Here is a 22,686-nt window from a genome sequence, read left to right as displayed (position 1 = left end):
TTCTAACATCTGGATGGAGTCGGCTCTTTCTGACTGAAATAATGCAAATGACTCGCTGTGCAGCCTCAATTAATCAAATATGGCCCCCGTCTGCAGTAACAGGGTACACATCTATTTTATATGACATGCAAAGAGTTTCATACGAATGATTCAATAACAAACCAGCAGGTCATGCTGCCTCCATTGGGGCTTCCCAATACTTACGACTCTGCAGTAAGTTCTGAGATAAAATTGAACTAAGCACGGTAATTTTTTGTTTTTTTCCAACATGGCACAGTGGAAAAATAAATTATGTACAAACATTTTTCTGTCATTTTGTTACATAACCTTCAAGCGTTGAGTGCTACGAACACCGTAACCGTTGACGGTCCCACGTTAACCAGCGGGCACACCTCATGTTAAGGTGGGTGGGTCTCTCGGACCACGCCTCATGCAGATGGTGTGCTGTGCGCCGCCTCAGCTATCCAAGCAATCTCATCATTACTGGATTCCAGCTGAGCTCACGGATTGCCGTTTACCTGACCGAGCGCCTCTGTTCCTCATGAAAAAATGTCCTCCTTGTCCAGTTCTGGCGAAGTGGGCCTCGAAATGTCAAAAAGCGGCTGCTCCGAACCGGTACTGGATTTCCTGGCTCTGAGGAGTTTGAGCACTTCGGCGAGCTGCGTCTCCAGGCCGGACATTCGCACACTCAGATTCTTGATGTCCTCCTTCAGCTCCATCTTGAGCTCCTGAAGTGAGGCCTGGAGAGTCTGCTCTGGGATGGGGTAGAAGGCATGCCTGGTTTCTGGAGGCTGGGCGGGACTGCGGTCCTGAGGAGTCATGCGGAACTCGCCCACTTTGTCCAGGCGTAGGTCACTTTTGGTGATCCCACTGTCGCACGAGTCCGTCTTCTTGAGGGTGGTGTGCGGCTCGTGCTCGGTGGTCCGCTCGGGTAAAGTCTCCATGGACTCGGCTTTGGCCACCTTGTTCCAGTTGTCGGCTTTTGCCATGGACTCCTTGAAGCGGCCCCAGCCTTTGACTTTGACCGGCTCTGTGGGTCGGCACGCCGCCAGAGCGACTGCTGAAGGCACCTGCAGCTTCGCCTTGTCTGTGGGGGGGCAACTGGTTGGCGTTGAAGGTGAAGGGGCCGATGAGGACGGTGTTGCTGGGCTTTCTGTCACCGTGACGATGCTGGTGGTTGTAACAGGAGCTTTAACCATCGACACGTCCACGTAGACCGGACCTTTCTCGATGTCCTGTTCGTTGAGCTCCTGTTTCTGGGTTGCCATGCGGGCTTCCTTCTGCTGCCGGAAGCGCTGGAAGAGTTTCCGTACCGGGTGATCCGGAGGCAGGTTCAGAGGCGCTTCGTTTTTGCGACGCTGCCGTTCCTCCTCCTCCCGTTTCACATCGCTGATCTTCCGGAAGACAATCTGCAACAGAAGTTACAGAGCTCACGTCAACCAGAGTGTTAGGCATCATGTACATCTGATTGATAAAGGTTTTGACCAGACACAAGAAATTCTGTTCTTTAATGGGGATTTTTCTTCTACTTTGTTTTTTCCTGGTAAAATTTCCACACTTGGTGGTCCAAGTGGGGACTAATAAAACAATAAACATTGTTTTATTAGACCTTGTGCTAGCCATAAACCAAAAATTAACATCATTCTACCCACGTCGATATTTTCTGTTAAATATCGAAAGGCAAAGTCCTTTTTTTTTTTAGGAAGTGGATCGGTAGGCTTACGTTAGCTGCGTTAAGTGTACAGTCTGTAGTCACATGACTCCACCCCATCGGTCCATAGCAACAAGCGAAAGAGACGGTGAAGTTGAACAAAATGGAGGAAATTTCAAATGTTGAAGCGGCAGCAGTAAAGCTGGTCGAGGAGGAAGAGGAGCAGCTCATTCAATCATTTGGCAACATTTTGAAACGTTGAAAGTGAAATTATTTTATACTTCTAAACTTGTTCATCTGTTCTTATTTGTCCGATACCTCTTAACAGCAAAAAGTACACACTTTCTTTCTTCATTTCTTTGCAGACGCTGTAGTTTTTAAGTTCATTAATGTGGCAAAAGTGAGAGACGGTCGAGATTTTTTTATTACATTTAACCTTTACATTTTACATGTAGTTGTTTAATTGGGATTTTATGTGATTGAGAAACTGAATTAATGAGAACTGACAGTAAATGAACACAGGGTTTTCAAAAAGTTACAAATAAAACTCCAAACTGTGTTTTGCTTTTGCATTCAGCCCTCCTGAGTCATTATTTTGGAGAACCACTTCTCCCTCCAATTACAGCTCAGTGTCTTTTCTGTTGAGTCTACACCAGCTGTGCGCATCTACAGAAGGTTTTGCCCACTGTTTTCAAATTGGCTCAAGCTCAGTCAGGTTCGATGGGCAGCATCTGTTAACACACAATTGTTAAGAGTTGCCACAGATTCTTCAGTAGTGCTTAAGTCTGACCTTTCTCTATGCATTTAACACCTAAAGAGCCAAACCAGACTCTTGTCGCTCTGAGTGTGAATTTAGCTTCCTTGTCCTGTTGAAAACTGAATCTTTTTCTCAGTCTCCAGAATTTATCAGTCGCTGACAAGTTTTTCTTCTAGAATTGGCGTTTTTATGATGCTGTTTGTTCACTAATGTTCTCTAGCCTTCAAAGAGCAGCTGGATTTACAACAAGCCAGTTGATTTTCCTGCTTTTTATTTAGGAGTATCAGAGTAAACTAACTTCATACAAGTGCATGGAACACTTTTCAACTTTGTAGTTTTATGGATTTTCTTCATGTTTTGCATAAAATCCAAATAAAAGAATAAAATTTTCTTGTGACGCAACAAAGCCAGAAAAATCTGTATAAGTATTGTGTATTCTTTGCACGGCTCTGTCTTAGAGCTCTGTCTTAAATCCATGTTTCTTCAAGGGAAGCGGGAACAAAAACAAGACATCAGTTTGAAGGCCCTTGCTGACTGCAGAGATTTGTCAGAGAAACTGTCAACATTTCAAAGTGTGTGCATGTTGTAAATGTCACTCCTAAAGAAAACATTTCCCATAAGAGACATAGAAAGTTCATATCACGCCTTCGGCAAAGATACACAGTGAGCGTACCACCAGGCGGCTGACTGCTACTACATCTTTCAAGGCACTTAATCTTGCATGCTTTTGAATAAAAACTTCATAAAAACGAGTTCTAATAGAATAAGGAGATGAGAAACATACATACCGAATTACATCATCATTTACAAACTTCAATGCAGCCTCTGTTCATTTAACATCACAACTTTACCAACTGTGTCACGCAGTACCTATTACGCTAAATGATATAGCGAGTCCTAATGTAGCAAACGACATCAAAACAGCTGCTGCATGTGAGGAAAAGCAGAAGCAGCTCTACCCGAGAAAAGGCGGCACGCAGAAGAAGGCTGGCTGACGTGCCGTGTGGCTGAAAGCTTCAAAAATGATGCAGCTAGCCAAAATTAGCAGAATACCACATTGATGTTGGTGCAGCTGGAGCCAACAACCTGTCCACTGGCACTGCTGCCAGCTTCCAGGAATGAAAATAAGGAGAGCATGCTGCGGGGATTTGTCTATCGCTTACCGATACACACAGACTCAAAAGACTTAGCAAGAAATAAAATGTTCTTCCAGTCAGATTTAAGTGGTTTGAGTTTGTCAGCAAAATATTAAGATCACTAACAAGATGGAAAAAAAAAACATTAACGTGTTTCTGTGGTTCATTATCCACTTCAGCCTCCTGTACGTTACATTATCCACTTCAGCCTCCTGTACATTACATAATGATCAAGAAAACTAAAGCAATAAAAGTCCAGCATGCTGGCTGTTGGCATTTTATTTAACTCTGCTCTACCTGTATGACATTTTTAATGCCTCCAATTACTGAAAGCTTTCAAAGGTTAATCAGAAACAGCTAAAGTTAGTGCCCATCAGCTAAGCTTTTCACTTATTTGAAAAAAACATGAAGGCTGAAACGTGTTTACCAGGGAGAAACAACTTTTAAGTTGCAAACATGACAGTTTTTCATTAGTATCCTTGGCATGACACTAGCATAGTTATCCATGCTACTTTAATCAAACTTGCCAACTAGAAAATTTAAACTCACCAAGCCACTAAAAAACAGGCATCTCTTCAACTCGTCCATATAAAACCCACAAAGCAGTGAACGCATAATGATGTTTTCCCTGGATTTTGTGCAAAACTAAGCTATGACCAATATCTACTGACTGGAATATTAGTCAGACTATCGTTAATCTTCTTAGCACAAACAAAGAATATTTCACAGCGGCTTTTTAAATCTTTTTTACAAAGTAGAAAACAGAATAAAAACATGATATTTAGCAAACCTTTTTATACAGACAGCAGAGGTTCTACCACTGTTTAAAACAAGAGTGGCTCAGTAAATAGTCAAGTGCAACCAGGATAACAGAAACTAAAAAGAATTACAAAGACATTTAAATGAAGGGAACCAAACTCTGGTTGCCCATTTGTTTGAAGGGTGCAGCTTTAGATGTGATGCCTTATACTTTCCTTGCTATACCTCCATGATGACACACAGTGCCGCATGCTCACACTTGAATTCAATATCTTCAGTGTTGTGTAACATTAGTCCATTGGTACTAGTTTTGCAATTTGAGAGTCACGATTGAAGAGCTTATGTTGGCTTTTCTTCTTCTTTATACTTCTGCTTATCATCAAACGCAGTGCCAGAAAAATAAATCCCAGTTTCCTCACTCATTCCTTATAGCATTTTTAACATTTGTTTCTCCTGAAAAGTAAGACAGTCCTATTTCTTTGTTCTTAAAGTCGAGCTGTTCTTATAACTGGTACCTCGACTGCATGTAATTTGTTGGTCTTTTATCTTGTACGCTTAAAGGAGGTAAGTCTCACAAGCGCTATAGGAACAGAGTATTAAACTAAATCCCTCAATCCATCTCTCTGTCCACAGTTTTGTCCTGCAGTGTACATTTAGGAAACACACTGATGAACAGTGACTCTGATGCAGCAGATGAGATTACTTTTTTATATGCAGGCAATTCTATCTTGCACTAACACTCTCCCGGACAAGCTAACCATAGGAATGAGGTAATGATCGGTAGCTACGCTTGAACTGTTGATCACAGCCGTTTATATCTGAGATAAGGATTTAAGAGCAGCTTTAATAAATTGTAACTGAGTGTTACACCTAGGTTTTATATGATGCATGTTCTCTAATAAGATTAGTACAAACAGTTTGCATGGACGCTAGCTTAAGCGTCTGACAGAGCTAGCTTAGTGGTTATATTTGCGGATTTTCTACGTGGAAATCAGAAGAACTTGTCTTTTTAATTAGACAGATCCAGCTGGTAAAGTGGTTGACTTTTTCGTTTAAAACTAACTAACAAGCTCAAACAGCTTCAATGAGAACAAGTGCCTCAACAAACCAAAGATTGTAAGTGCACGAGTAGAATGAGACAAACGGACTTCCTCTTATCTTCCTTGAAAACATTTCAGCTCTATTTTAAATGACTTCCTGGGTCCTGAATGGGAACTGAAAAAAACATTTAGATGAGTGGTGAAAAGTCTTTACGAAACAAGAGAAGAAATTCAATTGCCCTCAAATGAAGTCGTCAGGACTCTCATCCCCTGGATGTCTGAGGATCTACACCAACACAAGGTTATTCAATAAATTTCTGACAGTATTTCTACAGTAGTGAAGCTTTAAAAAAGCAATAGAAAATCACATATCCTCCTGGATATTAAAAATAAAACTAATAATAATGCCAAAAGCTATTGAAGTGCATATCTCTGGGAAACATTTAGGTGCTAAACATTCCCAACCTTTCTGAAAAACTGCTTTGACTTGAAATTTAATGCAGCAGCGATAAATAATTTGCTGTGTGAACACAGAGCAGTGGATTCATCATTTCACCAAAGCCAGCAGCTATTTTATGTCTTTGTGCCTTGTAGTCCTTTTCTTATGATCTGTTTGTTCTGACAGCCTAAACACCCTGTATGCTTTTAAGTCGCTGCTGAGAAAAGAGTAGTTCTAGTTGAACCTCCAGTGAATATGCTGTGTTAGGTGGAAACATTTTCCACTCACAAAGGATTAGGATCAGAATCCATATTGATTTTATTCTGTTTTCAGTCGGGAGATGAGCTTATTATGAAGAACCCACTTTGGTTGTTCGGATGTGGCAACAATGGTTGATTCTCTAAAGGTCTACAGACAAAATGAACATGGTGTGGTTAGCAGAAGCCCTGAGCTGCACAACTATTTACATGTTCAGCTAATTACACATGTTGGGTTAAATGGGTATAAAATCCAGGGACCAACTCAGGGAGCAGTCTAAATAGAGAGGCCATTTCTTATTGTTTTTGTGTGTGTGTGTGTGTGTGTGTGTGTGTGTGTGTGTGTGTGTGTGTGTGTGTGTGTGTGTGTGTTTGGGGGTGTGGGGGTGTGCGTGTGTGCGTGTGTGTAGGTGTCTCTTCTCATGAACTGCTAGCAACGCTCTCACATGTCTCCCCTCCTATCCTCCACTTGAGCAGAGCTGCCACTTTAGGCGCTCCTCTGAGTATCTTCTACCCCCACAGCAGATGCAAAGCTGTGACTGTGGCACAGCATTTCTTATTTTATTTTATTTTTTTCCTGTCACACACACAGGGATAGCTGAAGAAAATAAAGCTGGATGTGCTGAAACAAGGTCCTTTGCTGTGGGACCTCCTTTTAGCAAATTAAGTGCTATGTTTTTATCTCCTGCATAGAAACACGACATCTACAACCACGCAGGTGCTGAGTGACAAGGGGCTGGCTGCCTCCTCAGAGCGGCTGCCAGACTTCCTGGCAGGACGCGGACGGATCGAGTCTCAAACAGGTGCATCTCAATAAATTAGAATTTCATCACAAACTTGTTTTTGTTGGTTTTTTTCTCTCTTTTTTTTGTATTTTAATTAAAAAAAGGAATGATGTTAGTTTATTACACACAGATTGAAAACTAAAATGTTTGATGATTATGGCTTAAAGATGATGAAAACTTAACACATCCCTTTCTTAGATAATTAGATAATCACGTAAAACCAACAGAAAAGGTTTTGTTTTATAATGCCTTTTGAAAGAATGTCCATAATGCTCTCAATAATTTACCTTTAAGCAGCGAATCAACACAACGTAGCATGGAGGCGAACAGCCTGTTGAGATTGCTCATCTGCATTGCTGGCTCTGGTGTCTCTTATCTTAATATCCTGTCATGATTTCTGTGTTCCTGCCATGTTTCATGCTGCTCCTTTGCTCTGACTCTCCTGCTACCGTTGGCTGCTGATCGCTCCCACCTGTGCTGCTGCCAATATAAACTCCTGCTCTGCACTCAGCGCGAGATCGTCTGTCGTCATCCTTGTCACAGCCTTCCAGCTGTCCATGTCCATGCCCATGTCCACGTCCATGTCCCTGACCTTCTTCTACCTCCTGACCAACACCTTTGATTCTGGCCTTTGAATTGTGAGCAACTCGAATTCTGGCTCTGACCCTTCATTTACGTACCTGGACTCTGAGTGTTGCTTTATGGGTTCTGTTTCTAATCTACCTGCCTTGTTAATGACTGATCGTTTCCCTGACTGCTTATTATCGGATTGTAGATTATTACCACTGATTCTTCCAAGGTTTGTCCTGAGAAAAGGATCCTGACAACAAGTTTCCCAAAGTTTTTGAATTTCCAAGCTTATAGAGTTAACTCTTTTGCAGAATGAGATCCCGCGGGTGAAACAATCCTCGGTTTTTCTCTGCAGCTACTTCTCCAAGGAAAACAATTGGCTGTGGTTTGATTCTTCTTGAAGGAGTTCCTGGTGGGTAATCAACTACTTCCTGTCTATTTGTCATTCACCATCCTGTTTGCTCTACAGAGTCTGACCAGACACAGACCTAAAGGAGAAGCTGAAGATCACATTTATCTAATTATAAATAAAAAAATTTAAACCGTTCTGGGGTTGTAGCCTGACTTTAGGGTCCCATTTCTACTCAATTTATTACATATTTAGTGAAAAGTAGCCTTTTGTGGTTTTGCTTTCATGCTACAGACCCAGATGAGGTTACATTTTAAAAGTCTTAGAATAAGTGAACCCACAGCTTCAGAAATGATGTTCTTCAAAATCATACATTTATGTTGGGAAAAGGTTGAAATGCTTCTATCTTTACAGAACTGGGTTTCTGTCATTCCTATATGTAAAACTGTCCAACGTATATCACTTTAGTTGAAATGGGATTTTTAAATCCATTATATGAATGAATTTTATTTACCCAAAATACACTGAAGTAAATCAGATATAAAAAAAAGACATTCTGTATTAAAAATGTGCTGGCATATCAACGGTGACACGTGTTTGGTTGTATATTTTTCTGACCTTGTCAGGATGTCTCATACAACCAACAATATTCTCTAATTTTAGATTTTAAATGTGGGGCTTTGTGATGACAATCATCTTCAAGGTTTACTCTGTTACTCCTGCTTGTTCCTTTTTGTTTATCATCAATATACTGCAATTTCAGAAGGACCTGCTTCTTATGTGGGACAATAAATGATGATGATGATGGTTGTTATCCAGCGCTGTTTCATCACACTGCACTCAATAAGCAGCTCTGCCCTCTGCACACTCTGTTCCAGAGTCATCTGCCTATTTTTCAGTATTTTTCTGTTTAAGGCATTCTTCTTGCTGTGTCTGCATGGTGTTTTCAACTTTTTCCCCCCTTATTACCAAACACCATTTGTCTTTTTTTCCCAACCTGCTCCTTCCCATGTGACTGCTTGTGTTTCTACAACATTCATCTGACCTTTGTTATACTCACGGTCCCCGTGAGAGCAGGGATAACCATTAAAACTGTCAGCCTGTATGAGAAGTGATGCCAACTGTGCTCTAACTGACGGCTTGCATTAGAGAGCCACTCTCTAATTTATAGCTGTAGTTGTTTGCATGTTCATATGTGAACCTAAGGTGACTGGACACACGAAAAGATTTGGCTCTCTGGAAAAGTCATCACTAATTAATTTACAGAATGTAATCCATCATCTGGACCTGCAGTCACTTTGCTAGAACAGATTTAACCTCATCCTTTGATATGATTAAAACTGAATTAGAGATTAAAATGTTTTATAAAAACAGTTACTTGTCTTGATCATTTTGAAACCTCCAGTTTGTTGAGAACTCTGCTGAGTCGACCCGTAGGGTAATGAAAACACGCCCCTAGCAAAGATGTCTGAAAAACCTTGAGATAATCCGTTGCTATGGCAACCTGAACTCCTAAGATGCTGCAGTTTTCCAGCAGTTTCTCACTATCTGGTGCCAAGATGAGTTTGACCCCTCGTCCAGTTTTATTTATCACAGTTTCAATTGTTTTAAAGCTTTTAAAATATAACTCTGTCTGTAGAGAAGCGAGTTCAGACCAGTAGATCGCTGTTCAGTGTTGCTCTCTCAATTTATTTTACAAGAATTTATATGGGCGTCACTAATTGATCTACTGGTGCTTTTATTTAAAACAGCTATTAATTAAAATGTCTTTCGCCCATTGAATAAATATACTCAAGTCAACAGCTGAATAACAAAAATAAGTAAATAAATTCTAGTTTAATGTGTAGTAATATTTGGGAATATTGCGTTAATACGACTGTTGTGATTAAAAAACCTGAGTTAAAGACGATTCAGCTACAAGACAGTATTTACATCTCAACAAGGTTTTATTTTAAAAAGTTGTTGTTTTTTTTGCATAGATGGCTTTAAAACAACTTAGTTGGAGCTGCTTAATGGCTTGACCACTTGCGTTGCTTGTAAAACTTTTGGCCCTGAATATCTTACGTGGACAGAGAGCCTCAATGTATGGAGCTTAAATAGTGAAATAGTACTTGTCATAGTCCAGACAGTTCTTCACAGTATGCATAAAGCATACCGTGATATTACAATATTACAATAAATTTGTGAGATTATGGAGCTGTACTTCTCTCTTCCCCTTTCCTCTCTGGGAGATTTACATTTTAAATTATTTTCTTTGATCTTTCAAGCAAGACGTCAGATTCCAGGAGGAATAAAACAATAAAAAAAAGTCAAAAATTATTTATACCCTTTAAAATGTTTAGAAGAAAAATATAATTTGAGTTTACAGTAATAAACTCAAGTAAAATCTTTTACCAGTAAAATCTGTATGATTTTACTGGTAATTTGTGAAGTTATTTCTGACAATGAGCTCCAAGTCTTTGAGAAAAGCCTCTGAGCCATGTTTAGCTCCCTTCACAGATTCTCCACCAAATTCAAGTCAATAATCTGTCCACTCCAAAATGTTATCATTACTTCCAGTTAGAAGAAAAAAAATGTCAGAGGGATGAATAATTTTAGAATTGATCAAGTTCAGCTGGTGCAGAAAGACGCAAAAAGGTTGTTTGAAAAAGCTTTTTGTATAGCTTAACATTTTTAGAGTCCATACAGCTTGCTTTTGGAAATCAGCTAGGCCTGAATAATCCAAATAAAGCAACGGATGAGTGTTTTGCTCGTGTTGACGTCTGCAGGGTCACTCACCCTCTTTCTCAGGTTGTAAGTGAGCAGCAGGTTCCTGGAGAAGTGGTTGGCGAACGCCGTGTAGAACTCCAGGACCTTCTGCAGGGCGTCACGCTTAATGACGTGGAGGTCGCAGTAGGTCAGCGCTCTGACGTTCGCGCAGGCCTGAGCCAGAGTCACCTCCTTCCAGAAAACGTCGCCAAATACGTCTCCTTTACCTGCAGAGAGGGGACACATTTTAAACAGTGAAGTTGCATTGAAACGTGGTTTAGCAAAGACAAAAGCATGTCTGATGGATCTAAAAAAGGATGAATTACAGTATGAACATATTTAAGGAATGTTTTAGAATTTGGATATGGAGTTTATCTTTCATGAGAACAAATTTAGGTTTCAGTGTCGCTTTCTGATTTCAGGTTGATGCTTAAAAAATCCTATGCATTTTTTTTGTTGGTCTGTTTTAACTTCTGGTGTGTTTTGTTACATTTTGAAAGTGAATAACTCAAACTTTATCGTCTTTTTCCTAAAAAGTAACTTATTAACCTCATTGAATCTGTAGATTTTTTTTTCTGGAGTTAACTGGTTTAAAAAGTTAAATTCTTCAAATATATATTTTTTTTATCCCGGCTACAAGTTAAATACCAGAAATGTCAGCAAATGATGCATCTATTTAGGGATTTCAGAGTAAATGGCGCTGAATGCACACTGCTAGTATTTACTTGTAAAAAGTCTTATAAAGCTTTGTTTATTTTAGTTCTACCTCACTGTTGTGTATTAATTTTTCTCTGTCTGTCCTGTAAAATTTCAATAAAAACAATAAAAAAACAAAATCTGGAAAAAAAATCAAAGGGTATAAATACTTTTAGCAAATTATTGTGTCAAAAATAGCCTAAAAAGTGTTTGATAACCAGTTTTATTACTGAATTACATTTCATCCATCAGATCTCATATTTTTGCTTATATACACTCAGACTTGATTCCTATTTTATCTCAAGGTTACAACTTTACTGCATGTTTAAGGACGTCTAGACACAAGTTTAGTCACCGCATGAAAGCGGCTCTTTAAAGACGGTTTATGAGCAGCTTACCTTTTTTTTCATAGATCAACACATCATTTCCAATAAATTGTACCTGCTGCACCAACATGACATTTACTGTAGACAACAATATGGCAAATGATTTGTTTGTCTTTTCAGTTTCATATAATCTGTCTGTGTAAACATGCGCTGCTCAAATGGCTGCATTCACTCAAACACTTAACTCAATACATGACTGAGCCTTAATAAAAGATTTCTCTTTTGTTTTAATTTATAAAAACATGACTTTTATAAAATCTTAAAAGAGCTAGAAAGTCTCAGGCTTCGTAAGAACTTTTAAAATAAAGCAAGTTGTGGATTGCTCTGATAACAGGCCTTCAGCTGCTCAATAATGAGATCAAGTAAGTTATTTATTAATGCTGAAAAGGATTATGAATTATAGATTAGTCTCTTTTATAAAGGTTGATTTAATAGAGAAGTTAAATGAATATGTGCTCGCTCTGCTGCTGGTTGTGACTCATGCTAGGAACTATTATGAGTTAAAAGGCTCAACGTGACCATATGGGGAGTGAAAAACAAGAGGCATCATTTCAGCATGATTCAACATTATGTTTAGACCAGGAAAAAGATATATTGGCTCCTCGTGACTAATCCTCTCTGATACCAGGAATATCCTCTGATATTTGTTTACAAATGCCAGCATGAAGAGCTACGCCGCATATTGTTTTTGAGAATAACTCTGGTTGGTTAACGAGGAACTTTTCCCCATGTGAATGAAGGTCCACATTTTTTATTCTCTTCATTTGTTAATGTTGAGCAGCCACTGATTTAGACCCCTAAAGATCCTTATTTCACAGATGGTATCAAACCAGCAACAAATTGGCAAAGCCGTCTAAGAAAATCAATACAAACTGGACCCAGCCATACGTCCAGGACATGTCACTGTCAGGAGTGTGTGACACCGGTATCGATCCTACAGTTCTTGATTGTGGCGTTCGGCTCAAAAAGAGGGAAAAATCATACAGCAATGTCTCTGAGGAAGAAATATTCCTCATCTCTGTCTTCAGAAACCCAATCTGTTGACAATTTCTGAAGAAAACTTTGCAGTATTGACATAACTATATTAAATTGTACGGAATTGAAGTCATTAGCATCTTTCTCTGCTCCTTTGCCTCTACACTTCATGCATTTATTGGGATAAATCTTTGTAAAAAGTGCCTATGGATCCAGAATAAGTAATGAGACTGACTGTTGTTGAGACTGAAAATGTCAGATTGGTCACAAAGTGCAGCAGAGAGGATTGTGTATCAGACTGGAGCAAACAAATTCTAGTCCAAATCCTGAATCATCACTCAGCAGAAAGTGATCCTGGAGCAGCTCAGTTTTCGCTGCAGTCTGTGACGGTTTACAAAGTGCTGCTGCACAAAAACAGAAAAGCAAGATTAGGAACGTTGCTACAAAAATGTTTTCTTGTAATCATGAAAAACCGTAGTAGATTGTTGTGCATCATCGCTGACAGGTTTTTTAAGTTAATGAGGTTCTGAGATAAATACAAAAGCTATCTTCATCAAAACCTTAGAAAGAAACAATTTAATGAGATCGAATCAAATCAACGCATATGCACCACTTTGTAAAATGATCTCTTTTTTTTTTTTTAGGTTTTGTTGGCTCTGGTGGCCTTTATTTGAGAGTAGTTTGACAGGAAAGAGGGTTATGAAAGATGGGGAAGACACATGGCAAAGGTCACCAGGCTGGGAATTGAACCTGCGACCACCGGCATGAGGCCTAAAGCCTCAATGCATGGGTTGTGCTTTGCCCCTGCACCACCACAGCACCCCAAAATGATCTCTTTTTAGATGTCAGGAAAAAATTATTTCACTTGGCATAATGTACTCCATTGCAGATGTGAGCTAGTATGAGCTAGTAAGTAGTTATGAAAGCATCCCTAAATGTCCCTAATTTGTTTTAAGAAATGTTAAGCAGTGTAGCTAACTTGGATTATGGCTTAACATTAAGCGAAACTTAGGTATAGTCCAATTTAAAGTAAAAAAAATATGTTGTATTAGCTAATTATGGCTAATTATGATTAACAGCACATGCTAACAACAATGTGTTTCTCTGGATTTTGCCCTTAAAACACTAAATGTATGTTTACTAAAATAACTTGTGACTCACTTTAGTTGCAACCCATCAGAAAAGAAATCAATATATTCCTTTTTTAGGTATAGCAAAGTAGCCATGTTGGGTTTTGTGGTCATGGCACAGGGAGAACATGCAAACTCCATGCAGAAAGACCGGGGCCGGGAAACGAACCCAGAACCTTCGTGTTGCAAGGCAACAGCTCTACCAACTGCGCCACTGTGCAGCCCAGCAAACAATTAAAGTCGGTTATATGATTTTCATCAAACCTGTTTTCTGTCTTTCTTCAGAGTCAAGAGTTCTTTGGAGGCTCACCTAAAATAGCCACCACCTCATCATCCTGAATGACTTCCAAGGAACCAGACACCACAAAACAGAGGCTGTCCACACTTTCGCCGGCGTGGTAGATCAAGTCACCAGGAGCGCAGTGGATCGTCTGAAACTCCATAGCCAGAGCCCTGAGGCACCCGTCGCTGGCCAGTCGGAAAGCCGGATGCTCTTTGAAAACTTTGCGGTTTAGGTGAACGCAAATATCTGCTCTCATGTCCTTTGGACAAATCTGCAACACCTAGAACCGAGAAAAAGGGGAGATAGGGAGTGGGAAGTTTAAGAGGACACACATCTCTGTCAATTACTCTTTCTTGTCATTCCAAATTCATTTATACTTTGCCTCCAAGGAAGAATATCGTTTAAATATTAAAGATTAAAAATAATTGAGTTAATCTTAATATTACATTAATGTTGCAAATGGAAAATTAGTTGCAATTATTGATGCTGCAGGGCAACAAGTGTTAATATCTGTAAGCTCAAAACTAATTAAAGGCCACTGAAAAACAAAATCATTTTCAGATAATGCCAGTCAAATTGAATGGGACCGATTGCAAACGTGGTAAAATCCTTAGCAGAAATTTTGCTTTGTGCACAATCTCACAGATTTGTCCAGAATACCGGGTCTTCTCTTAACTTCTCTTCTATCAAGCTCATCTTTCAGGTTTTCTAGACAATGATTTGTCCATTTATTTTTTTATTGTTGAAAAGCTCAATCTTAGTCTCATCTGTCCAAAGCGTTCAGCAAACTACAAGTTGACTGGTAGGACAAAAAGTGTTTATGGCGTCACTTTCTGCATGCAGAAAGAATCGAATGGTTGTTATGGAGAGCTATAATATGAAAGGTGCATCTCAGCAAACTTCAGTATTATTGGAAGATTAATTTATCTCAATATCTCAATTCACTAAGTGAAACACATTATATAGGTTAATATACAGTGATATAGGAAATACAGTGATATTTCCAAGCCTTTTTTTGTTAATTGTGATTATCTTTTTCTTCAGCTAATTAAAATATGATACTATGATGATACTCTATAACATCAGACCAATAAAAAGAAGCTTTTTGGTAATGAAATATGGGCTTGATTCTTAATTTAATCTGACAAATGAACCTCATCAGAACACATAACCTAATTCATTAAGTGTGACTGTACTTTAAATCATTTTGGATACGCAATTTCTTCATAAAATGCTAATAAAACAGGTTTATTTCTCAATATTGTTGCTTATTTTACTTTGATTTATTATTTTTTTCCATTCGCCTCACAAGGGATGCCAATAAATCTGACTGTGTTTGGATTCATTTCACAAAGTCAGCTACGGCTTGAGTCATTGAGTCAGGATGACTTAAGACTTATATTCCAGTTTCACAAAAGGGAAGCGTGAAGGTAGCAATCAGCTCAGCGTCTATTTGCCTGCATGCCGAGTGTCACAGAGTGGCATCATGTTGTTCACATACACCTCATCAACGGGATGCCAGGCTGTCGCACGGCCCTTCCTTTAAAACAAATCTCTTTGAAGATGAATGCCAAACAGAGAGAGATTATGTGCCATTTTTAGTGCCGTTAGCGCGGCCTGCAGCCAGAGGAAAAAAACCACATAAACTCAGAAAGAAGAAAAAAAAAAAAAAAGACCACAGGGACACAAAAGGTTTTTAGTTTGCATTAGATTTCAAATCGATCATTAAGTTACACAGAAATACTGTTGGTAAAAATCTACGTGGTTAAAGTTTTGCTTCTAATTTCAAATGAAAAAGTAAAACGACTGGACTTAAGACAAGTGGATTTTAATTACATGCAATAAACACTTTCTGGCTTCAAATCAACTGAGTGGCTACAGTCCAAATGAGCTGTTTACAGCTTTAAATGCCTAATTTCCAAACACTCAGCTCATTTTACCATCATCTGCATTCAGCTGAAATGTTAGATGTAAATGTGAGCCATTAAAAAGAGAAGATATGCTCATTTGATGAAAACATTTTAGATGATGGTAAGGAAATGGTGAGTTTCTTGGAAAAAAAATTGGTTTGCACATTTTCAGTGAGCAGAATGGTTTATAATTTATTTCATTCAAAATGTCAATCATCAATTAAGTTAGATATAAACACACCCAAAGCTAATTTTGCCTCATAAATAAACATTTCAAAAAGACAGCAATATCAAACATAGCAAATAAGGGCATAAAAACATTATGCATTGTCCTTATGGAAAATGCTAAAGTAACATTAAAGTTTAGAGTTGTGTGCAAGCTTTTTAATTCACATTTCTACAAACTACATGGGCGGGATCAATCTGAACAAAAATACTTCAATTAAATAGCTGGTAAAAGAAAAAAGTATTAAACATTTCCAATTTTCTGAAGGTGCATCTGACCTGAAATTCTCCCCAGATGTCTGCAACAACCCATACAGTCCACACACACACACAAGGAAATTAAACTGCACCAATAAATGATGTGTAATTAAATGGAATGACATGGGGTGAAAAGTATTGAACACATGAAGAAACGGCAGTGCAAAAGGGAATGGAAAGTCATGACACCAGTGGAAATCTATCAGCAATTAGAAAGCAACCCTGCCAATTAGTGCAAATTAATATCAGATGGGTCAGTCCCAGCGGATGGTCTATAAAAAGGTGCCTGATTACCAAGGTGTCACACAAGAAACATCTGCTGAAGGGTAAAAATCTGTGAACTCTCTCAAGGCATGTGTTTTTTTTTTTAACTAAAACTCCTGACGTCGTTGGTGTCAGAAGATTTTCAGGCTACTGAAGATAATAGTGAGCACCGTTGTGTCCATAATTCAGAGATAGACTGAACATTATTATATAATAAACCTTATAAAAAGTGTCACCTTTGTATGTACCTGACTTTGTCTCACTAAGATAACCAACTCATATTTCATTGAGCAACATAATCGTCCTGTAACTGGTGGTTTGCCAGTTCAAACCCTGCTTCATCCGTCTCAGTCGTTGTGTCCCTGGGCAGGAAACTTCACTTTCCTTACTTGCTGTTGGTGGTGAGGCCGTACTTGAAGAGCAGCCGACAGGAATGGCCACTTCATCCACCGTTTTTCTCTTCCAGACACGCCAATCACTACGAAACCGGATAAAGCCGCCCCCCCAAGACCCAATGATCTTTTTCCATTACCCCTGAGTCCAGACTGTAGTAAATTAAACACATTCTTTTCAATTAGTCTTACTAGTGAAACTCCAAAGCCGTTTTGATGGAATACCTTCACCTTGAACATCTGGATACGCTCCTACTTTCACCAGTAAACAACACATGAGCTCTGGTAGAGAGCTCAACAAATGGTCGAGTGATTGCTTATTGGATCTTTTTCCTGTCCATATTTCTTCCTCAAACACGGTGGTTAGCCACTCTCCCACCAGGCCGAACAATTTCTTAATCAATGTTAGCACTTTCTGCAGTCTCCTAATTAATTGCTGGATGGAGATCAATAAATTAACCCTTCTGTCTCTTTCATCATGGCTCATTAAAGGAATGCGAGGGAAGTTACTCACTGTGCTGGTTGGGGCAATTCTTTTCTTTTGACAACTAAAATAAATTCCTGTGGTAAATATTCAGTGTGAAGCTCTTTTGGATTTGTAGAACCACGTTCATCTGGGAGGTTCTTTTGTCTATTATCTGTCTCATAAGCATTATATTGAACAGTAATTGTGCTAATTTACTTGCCATTGATGGACAGCTTAGCATCTGGCAAAACAAAAGAGGCTGAAAGATCTTATGAAACAACAAATCATCCTGAGTTAAAGAAATTTAGCAATAATGATGTTCAAACAGAGAAAACATGCAACACTGTAGTGAATCTTTCCAGAAGTGCCTAGGCAATCAACAAGTGATCAACGAACATTTGCCAAATAAAAGTATCTTGATAGTCCCAAAGATTTTCCGGAAAATATTATGTAGACTGACAGTTTCTTTGCTTCCTCAGGACCAGGATGATTTGTTCTAACTCAGTGTTTCTCAACCTTTTTGGGCCAGCGCCCCCCTAGCCTTTATCCAGGTCCCTCACTGCCCCCCACCAAAGAATGTACAGGCTACTTTGCACTGACCATTATTTTATCATTAATATTATTATCACTATTGTAGATTTTAGATTTTTATGCTTGTTTCTGTATTTATCATCAAAACTAATTTCCCAGAGAACAAAAAAGTCATGGGAATAGAAATTATTTTCACAGGCGTCTACAAAAAATGGACTGAACATTCCAGTTAAAACCAGTAGGCCTAACTGCTGTTAGGCCTACTGGCCTAACAGCAGTTAGGCCTAACTGCAGTTAGGCAGCAGTTAGGCCAGTAGGCCTAACTGCTGCAGCCAACAGCCAATCAGAGTGAAAAAAATATTCTTATTCTTTGCCATTTTCTAGTTGTTAAATATTCCACAAAATAACCAGATAAAAGATGTAAAACATGCCAGTTTAAACTTTGAACTATTTGCAAACAACTGAGATCTGCAACATTAAGACATGGATAGAACTGTAACTACATTAATCATAGCTCAACTTCTCTTCAGTGTTTCTGTGGGTTTCTGGTCGTGCAGCTCTGTGCTGCATTCAGGAGAATGGGACATCAGAGCATCATCCATAAAACTTCACCCACATGGCATTTATTGTGCAAACCAGAGCTTTCAGTGAAAAAACAAAAGTTCCAGGTCCTTTTAATACCATACAAATATGAGACAGAAACATGGATTATATATTTATATAGAGCTGTCTATTGATTTATAGATTAATAGTTTTACTGGACAGAAATTACAAAGACCAAATCTGGTTCTTAATCAAATCCTAATGAGTCAAATTGAAAGTGTCATGGAGTCATCAGCCTCATGACATTAACACTGACATGAAAAATAATATTGAAGAAATAAATATATCAAATCTAATTAAAAACATAAATAAGTGATCAGTTCTTTACTGTTATGGTCTGTAAGATATATTTATTCTCAGTACTAGATGTGGTCAAACCCATGACATCTCAACAATATTATTTTACCTTTTATCTGGAAATAGTGTCTGTTTATTATTGCCATACAGTTCTTTGTATTAATTACTGCTCGAAAGGTCTTGCCATACCAGTTTATTCCTCTGTATTTACTTTAATTTCTTAGTTTATTCTTGCATTTTGTTCTTCATTCATTTCCATTTAGTTTCCTTTGATTAGTATTATCCTCTCTTGGTTTATTGTTATGTCCACTTTAGTTTCTTTCCTGTTGCTACATTTATTTGATCATTTATCCATTACAAGACAAATAATATAAGACGAATAATATTCACTCATCACCTGCTGCGCCGCCTAATCGTCATATGTTTCACATCATGTGTTGATTTTTTCACTGTTCAGCGTCGGATTCTCTGTTTTTATGCCATAATTCACATCTAGTTCGTCGCTCTGTTTTATGTCCCGCTTCTCCTGTTTCAGAGTTTTGCGCAATGTGCTTGTCTTTTTTTTAAGCCCCTAAGGTGCAGGGCGGTCGGGAAGCGTATCGATGGGGAAAGGGCAGACTGACATAAACCTTTTAAAACAACGGAAACAATTTCTGCATTCTGATTATTGAAATTTAAAAGTGCTGTGTTGTTCTATCACCCCCGTTTCATACCAGACCACTTACAGCATCGTGTTAACGCAATAAAATGAACGCTCTCTATCGTGGTATCACCCATGGAGGGATTTCTTTATTTCTTTATTTAAATAGGTTAATTTTTCAGAGGGATACACAGTGAGGGTATCGTGATTTTAGCTACCAGTAGCAGGAGAACAGAGCTGCACTAAGAAGCTAACAGAAGCTAACAAACACTGAATAGAAGAAGAGCTGCTATTGATACAGTTGTAGCCAAGCATGATTTAATGTTACACAATACAGTTTTACCAAGTTGCTCAAAGTCTAAACTGGTATTGTTCTGCATTTAAGGTGTAAAGTTTACCTTCGACCAAACGCCCCCCAAAGGCATCCCAGCGGCCCCCTTTTGTAAAAAATGTCCGCCAGCGCCCCCTGCCGTCCTCCGAACGCCCCCTGGGGGGGCGGTACCACCCATGTTGAGAACTGCTAGTTAAGCCTAAAGTGTTCCCAAACTTTTGACAGTTTTTGTCGCTTTCGGGGTTCTCCTGAGCATTCTGCGTTTCCCTTCATAGCTACAAAATTAGCACATGTGCTCCAGGCGCTAACGGAAGTGGTAGCGWTGTGCAACACAAAAACCTTCCAGCTAGACCACAGTGCGCTTCATATTTAACAGCATTATTTATTACAATAAATTTAGCGAAGCTTCTAGACAGATAAATTTTCTTCAAGAAATTTTAGTAATCGAGGTATTCGAATTATTTGAGGAATCGTTTCAGCCCAGTCACCACTACTCGCGCCATGTAGGCCATTGTCATTATTTTGTACAGATCAAGCTTCAGTTTGATATTGATATTTAACAGTTTTTTTTGTATTTTTTTTAATCAAAAGTGAATCTCTTTTCTTTTAATTACAATTGATTTGTAAAAGCAAGAAAAAAATAAACCATCCAAGAACCAAAAAATACTTTGTGTACACGCTACATATACCTCATGATGTACCATTATATCAAATGTTAATTAAGATTAGGACATGAAACAGAAATAAAACCTATAATCAACATGTTATACTGTAAATATACCTATCATCAGCATAAAATGCTGAAGAGCACTCCATGCTCTCGACTTTCATCTCAGCAGACACCAATTTTTCTTTTATCATGTCCATTTCCCTCTGCATGAACCTTAACGTTTGTTCCAAGGACCTTAGCTGCCTCCCTTTCTTCTCAATGGCTTCCAGGCTTACCTGGAAAGCCTCAGTCACACTGTGACTGATTGCTTCACGAGAAGCGATAGGATCTGTGCAATGGTACTGTAAGAAAAAAAATTCACCATTACAGATACCATTAACACTAATACTTTACTGAACAGCACCATAAATTATAAATCCTATTAAACAACTGATACAGAGACTATTTCGACACTTCAAACTAACATAATGAGTTTGTGAAAAGTTTAAAATGGACAAAACATCTAAAGATAACTTTAAACTTGACACAGAAAATAAATAAATCTTGTTGAGACGCTTTACCAAGGTCGAGAAAGAGTCACATGCTGTTGGGCAGGGGGCCCATGGGTGGAGCTGGGGGGGATTGGTGGGCGGCTGCCCCCCGGGCCGGGCCGGATGAGGGCCCGGGTCTGGAGGTGCCAGGGAGGGAGGAATGGTTTCAAGGTGCACAAATGTCTGATTATAGGTGGAGAAAGTGCGCCCTTGCCTGTTGAGAAAGGTGTATTTAATGTTAAAGTTACCTTCCCCAATGGAATATATACTAGTCAGCCCCAATGGCTGTTTCACTCACGGTTTAGCTGAAATACTTCCTGGTTAAAAATCAAAAGACAAACGCGGCACAACCCCTCCCCGCCCCACTCAACAGTTTACAGCAGCTGATGCACGTAAGGGGCACAGTGATTTGTTAGGTCCCTTAGCCCTCCGCTAGTCCTAAGGCTTCCAGCTAGTGCAGTCCCAGTGAGCCACAGCCTCCGTGTGTTAATACAAATTATGATTCATCGATCGGGATTTCCATTCCCAACAGTTGGTAGCAGAGGATGGTTTTGTGTTGACACATGAGCGGATATTGGACTGGCCGTTCAGGCGCAGACGGAACAGTACTCTGGTGTAGGGCCCATATGAAAGATAATATTCACCATTGTATATTACCTTTCTCAGGTTATATTACCTGAGAAACAGACCTCTGTTTCTCAGGTCTGTATAAATTTCAGTTATCAGCTGTTGTCTGTACTGTCTCCCAAGTTTGTCTGCTTGTCACTGAGTTGTCTAAGTTGTCGTTCATACTGCTTTTGACTGGTCTGTCTAAATGTTTCAAGTTGTTCATAGGAGTAAAGTTAGTCAAAGTTTAAAGTTAAAAAAGTTAAGAGTTAAGAGTTTAAAAGTTGAGAGTTAAAGTAAAAAGGACGATTGGCTTGCAGTGGGAGTTAGCCGTCCCCCCCTTCTGCCGGATGCGGGGAAGGGAAAGGCTAGGTTTTGTCGGTTTTATTCTCGGGGAGTACTGCCCTCGGAAAAGAACTGGACAGCCAATCTGAGACTTTGCTCGAGAAACGCAAGGAGTTGAGAGCGGTCCATTATAGGAAAAAAAAGAAAAGAGCAGAAAAGTGTGGATCCATTTCTGTGCATCTGTCAGCTCTGTGTGTGCTTCTGCCTCTCAGCAGACGTTATGTGTTTAATTGTACTCTTTTCTGTTTATTGCAATGTGTTTTAAAACCATGGTCAACATTGGGAAATTATAATCTGTGGGAGGGTTTTGATTTTGTCTGCTGGGTTTGATTTTCTCACCGCCGTGCGAGCAAAACTGCAAAAACAAAAACAGAAAAAAAGAGAAGAGGTGATTTTTGAGCCTAAATTTTGAGCCTAAACAGATGGAGGGTGAACTTGAAAAGGAAAAATCCGATCCAAAGTGGGGCATCGGGTCATAGATTGCACTCGGTGAGCAAATAGAACCATTAATAACTTATTTGGCAGAGCATGACAAATATCAAAATAAGGGAGAAAGAGAAAAACTGAAAAAAGGGATAGTATACCTGGTGCAGAAGAAAGGAGGCGACCTGTTAAACAGACAGCCTTTGGGGTGATACTGGCTGGAAGGAATAAATG

At 39.1% G+C, this 22,686-nt stretch overlaps 1 protein-coding gene across 2 annotated transcripts in view; it reads right to left on the bottom strand.

Moving 5' to 3' along the window:
- Positions 1 to 256: 256 nt before the first annotated feature.
- The window catches only part of kcnh1a (potassium voltage-gated channel, subfamily H (eag-related), member 1a), an 80,895-nt gene continuing 58,465 nt past the window's right edge, over positions 257 to 22,686 (bottom strand). For both annotated transcript variants that reach the window (XM_008428788.2, XM_008428789.2), the window contains 3 exons: positions 13,989 to 14,241; positions 10,522 to 10,718; positions 257 to 1,409 (listed from right to left, as the gene is read on the bottom strand). In XM_008428788.2, the coding sequence (XP_008427010.1) occupies positions 540 to 1,409; positions 10,522 to 10,718; positions 13,989 to 14,241 (1,320 nt within the window). In that variant the 3' untranslated portion in view covers positions 257 to 539. The remainder of the gene's footprint in view (positions 1,410 to 10,521; positions 10,719 to 13,988; positions 14,242 to 22,686) is intronic.

The sequence above is a fragment of the Poecilia reticulata genome, linkage group LG15 (genome assembly GCF_000633615.1).
Source record: "Poecilia reticulata strain Guanapo linkage group LG15, Guppy_female_1.0+MT, whole genome shotgun sequence".
NCBI classification, from domain to species: Eukaryota; Metazoa; Chordata; class Actinopteri; order Cyprinodontiformes; family Poeciliidae; genus Poecilia; species Poecilia reticulata.
This window is presented reverse-complemented; position numbering and strand designations above follow the sequence as displayed.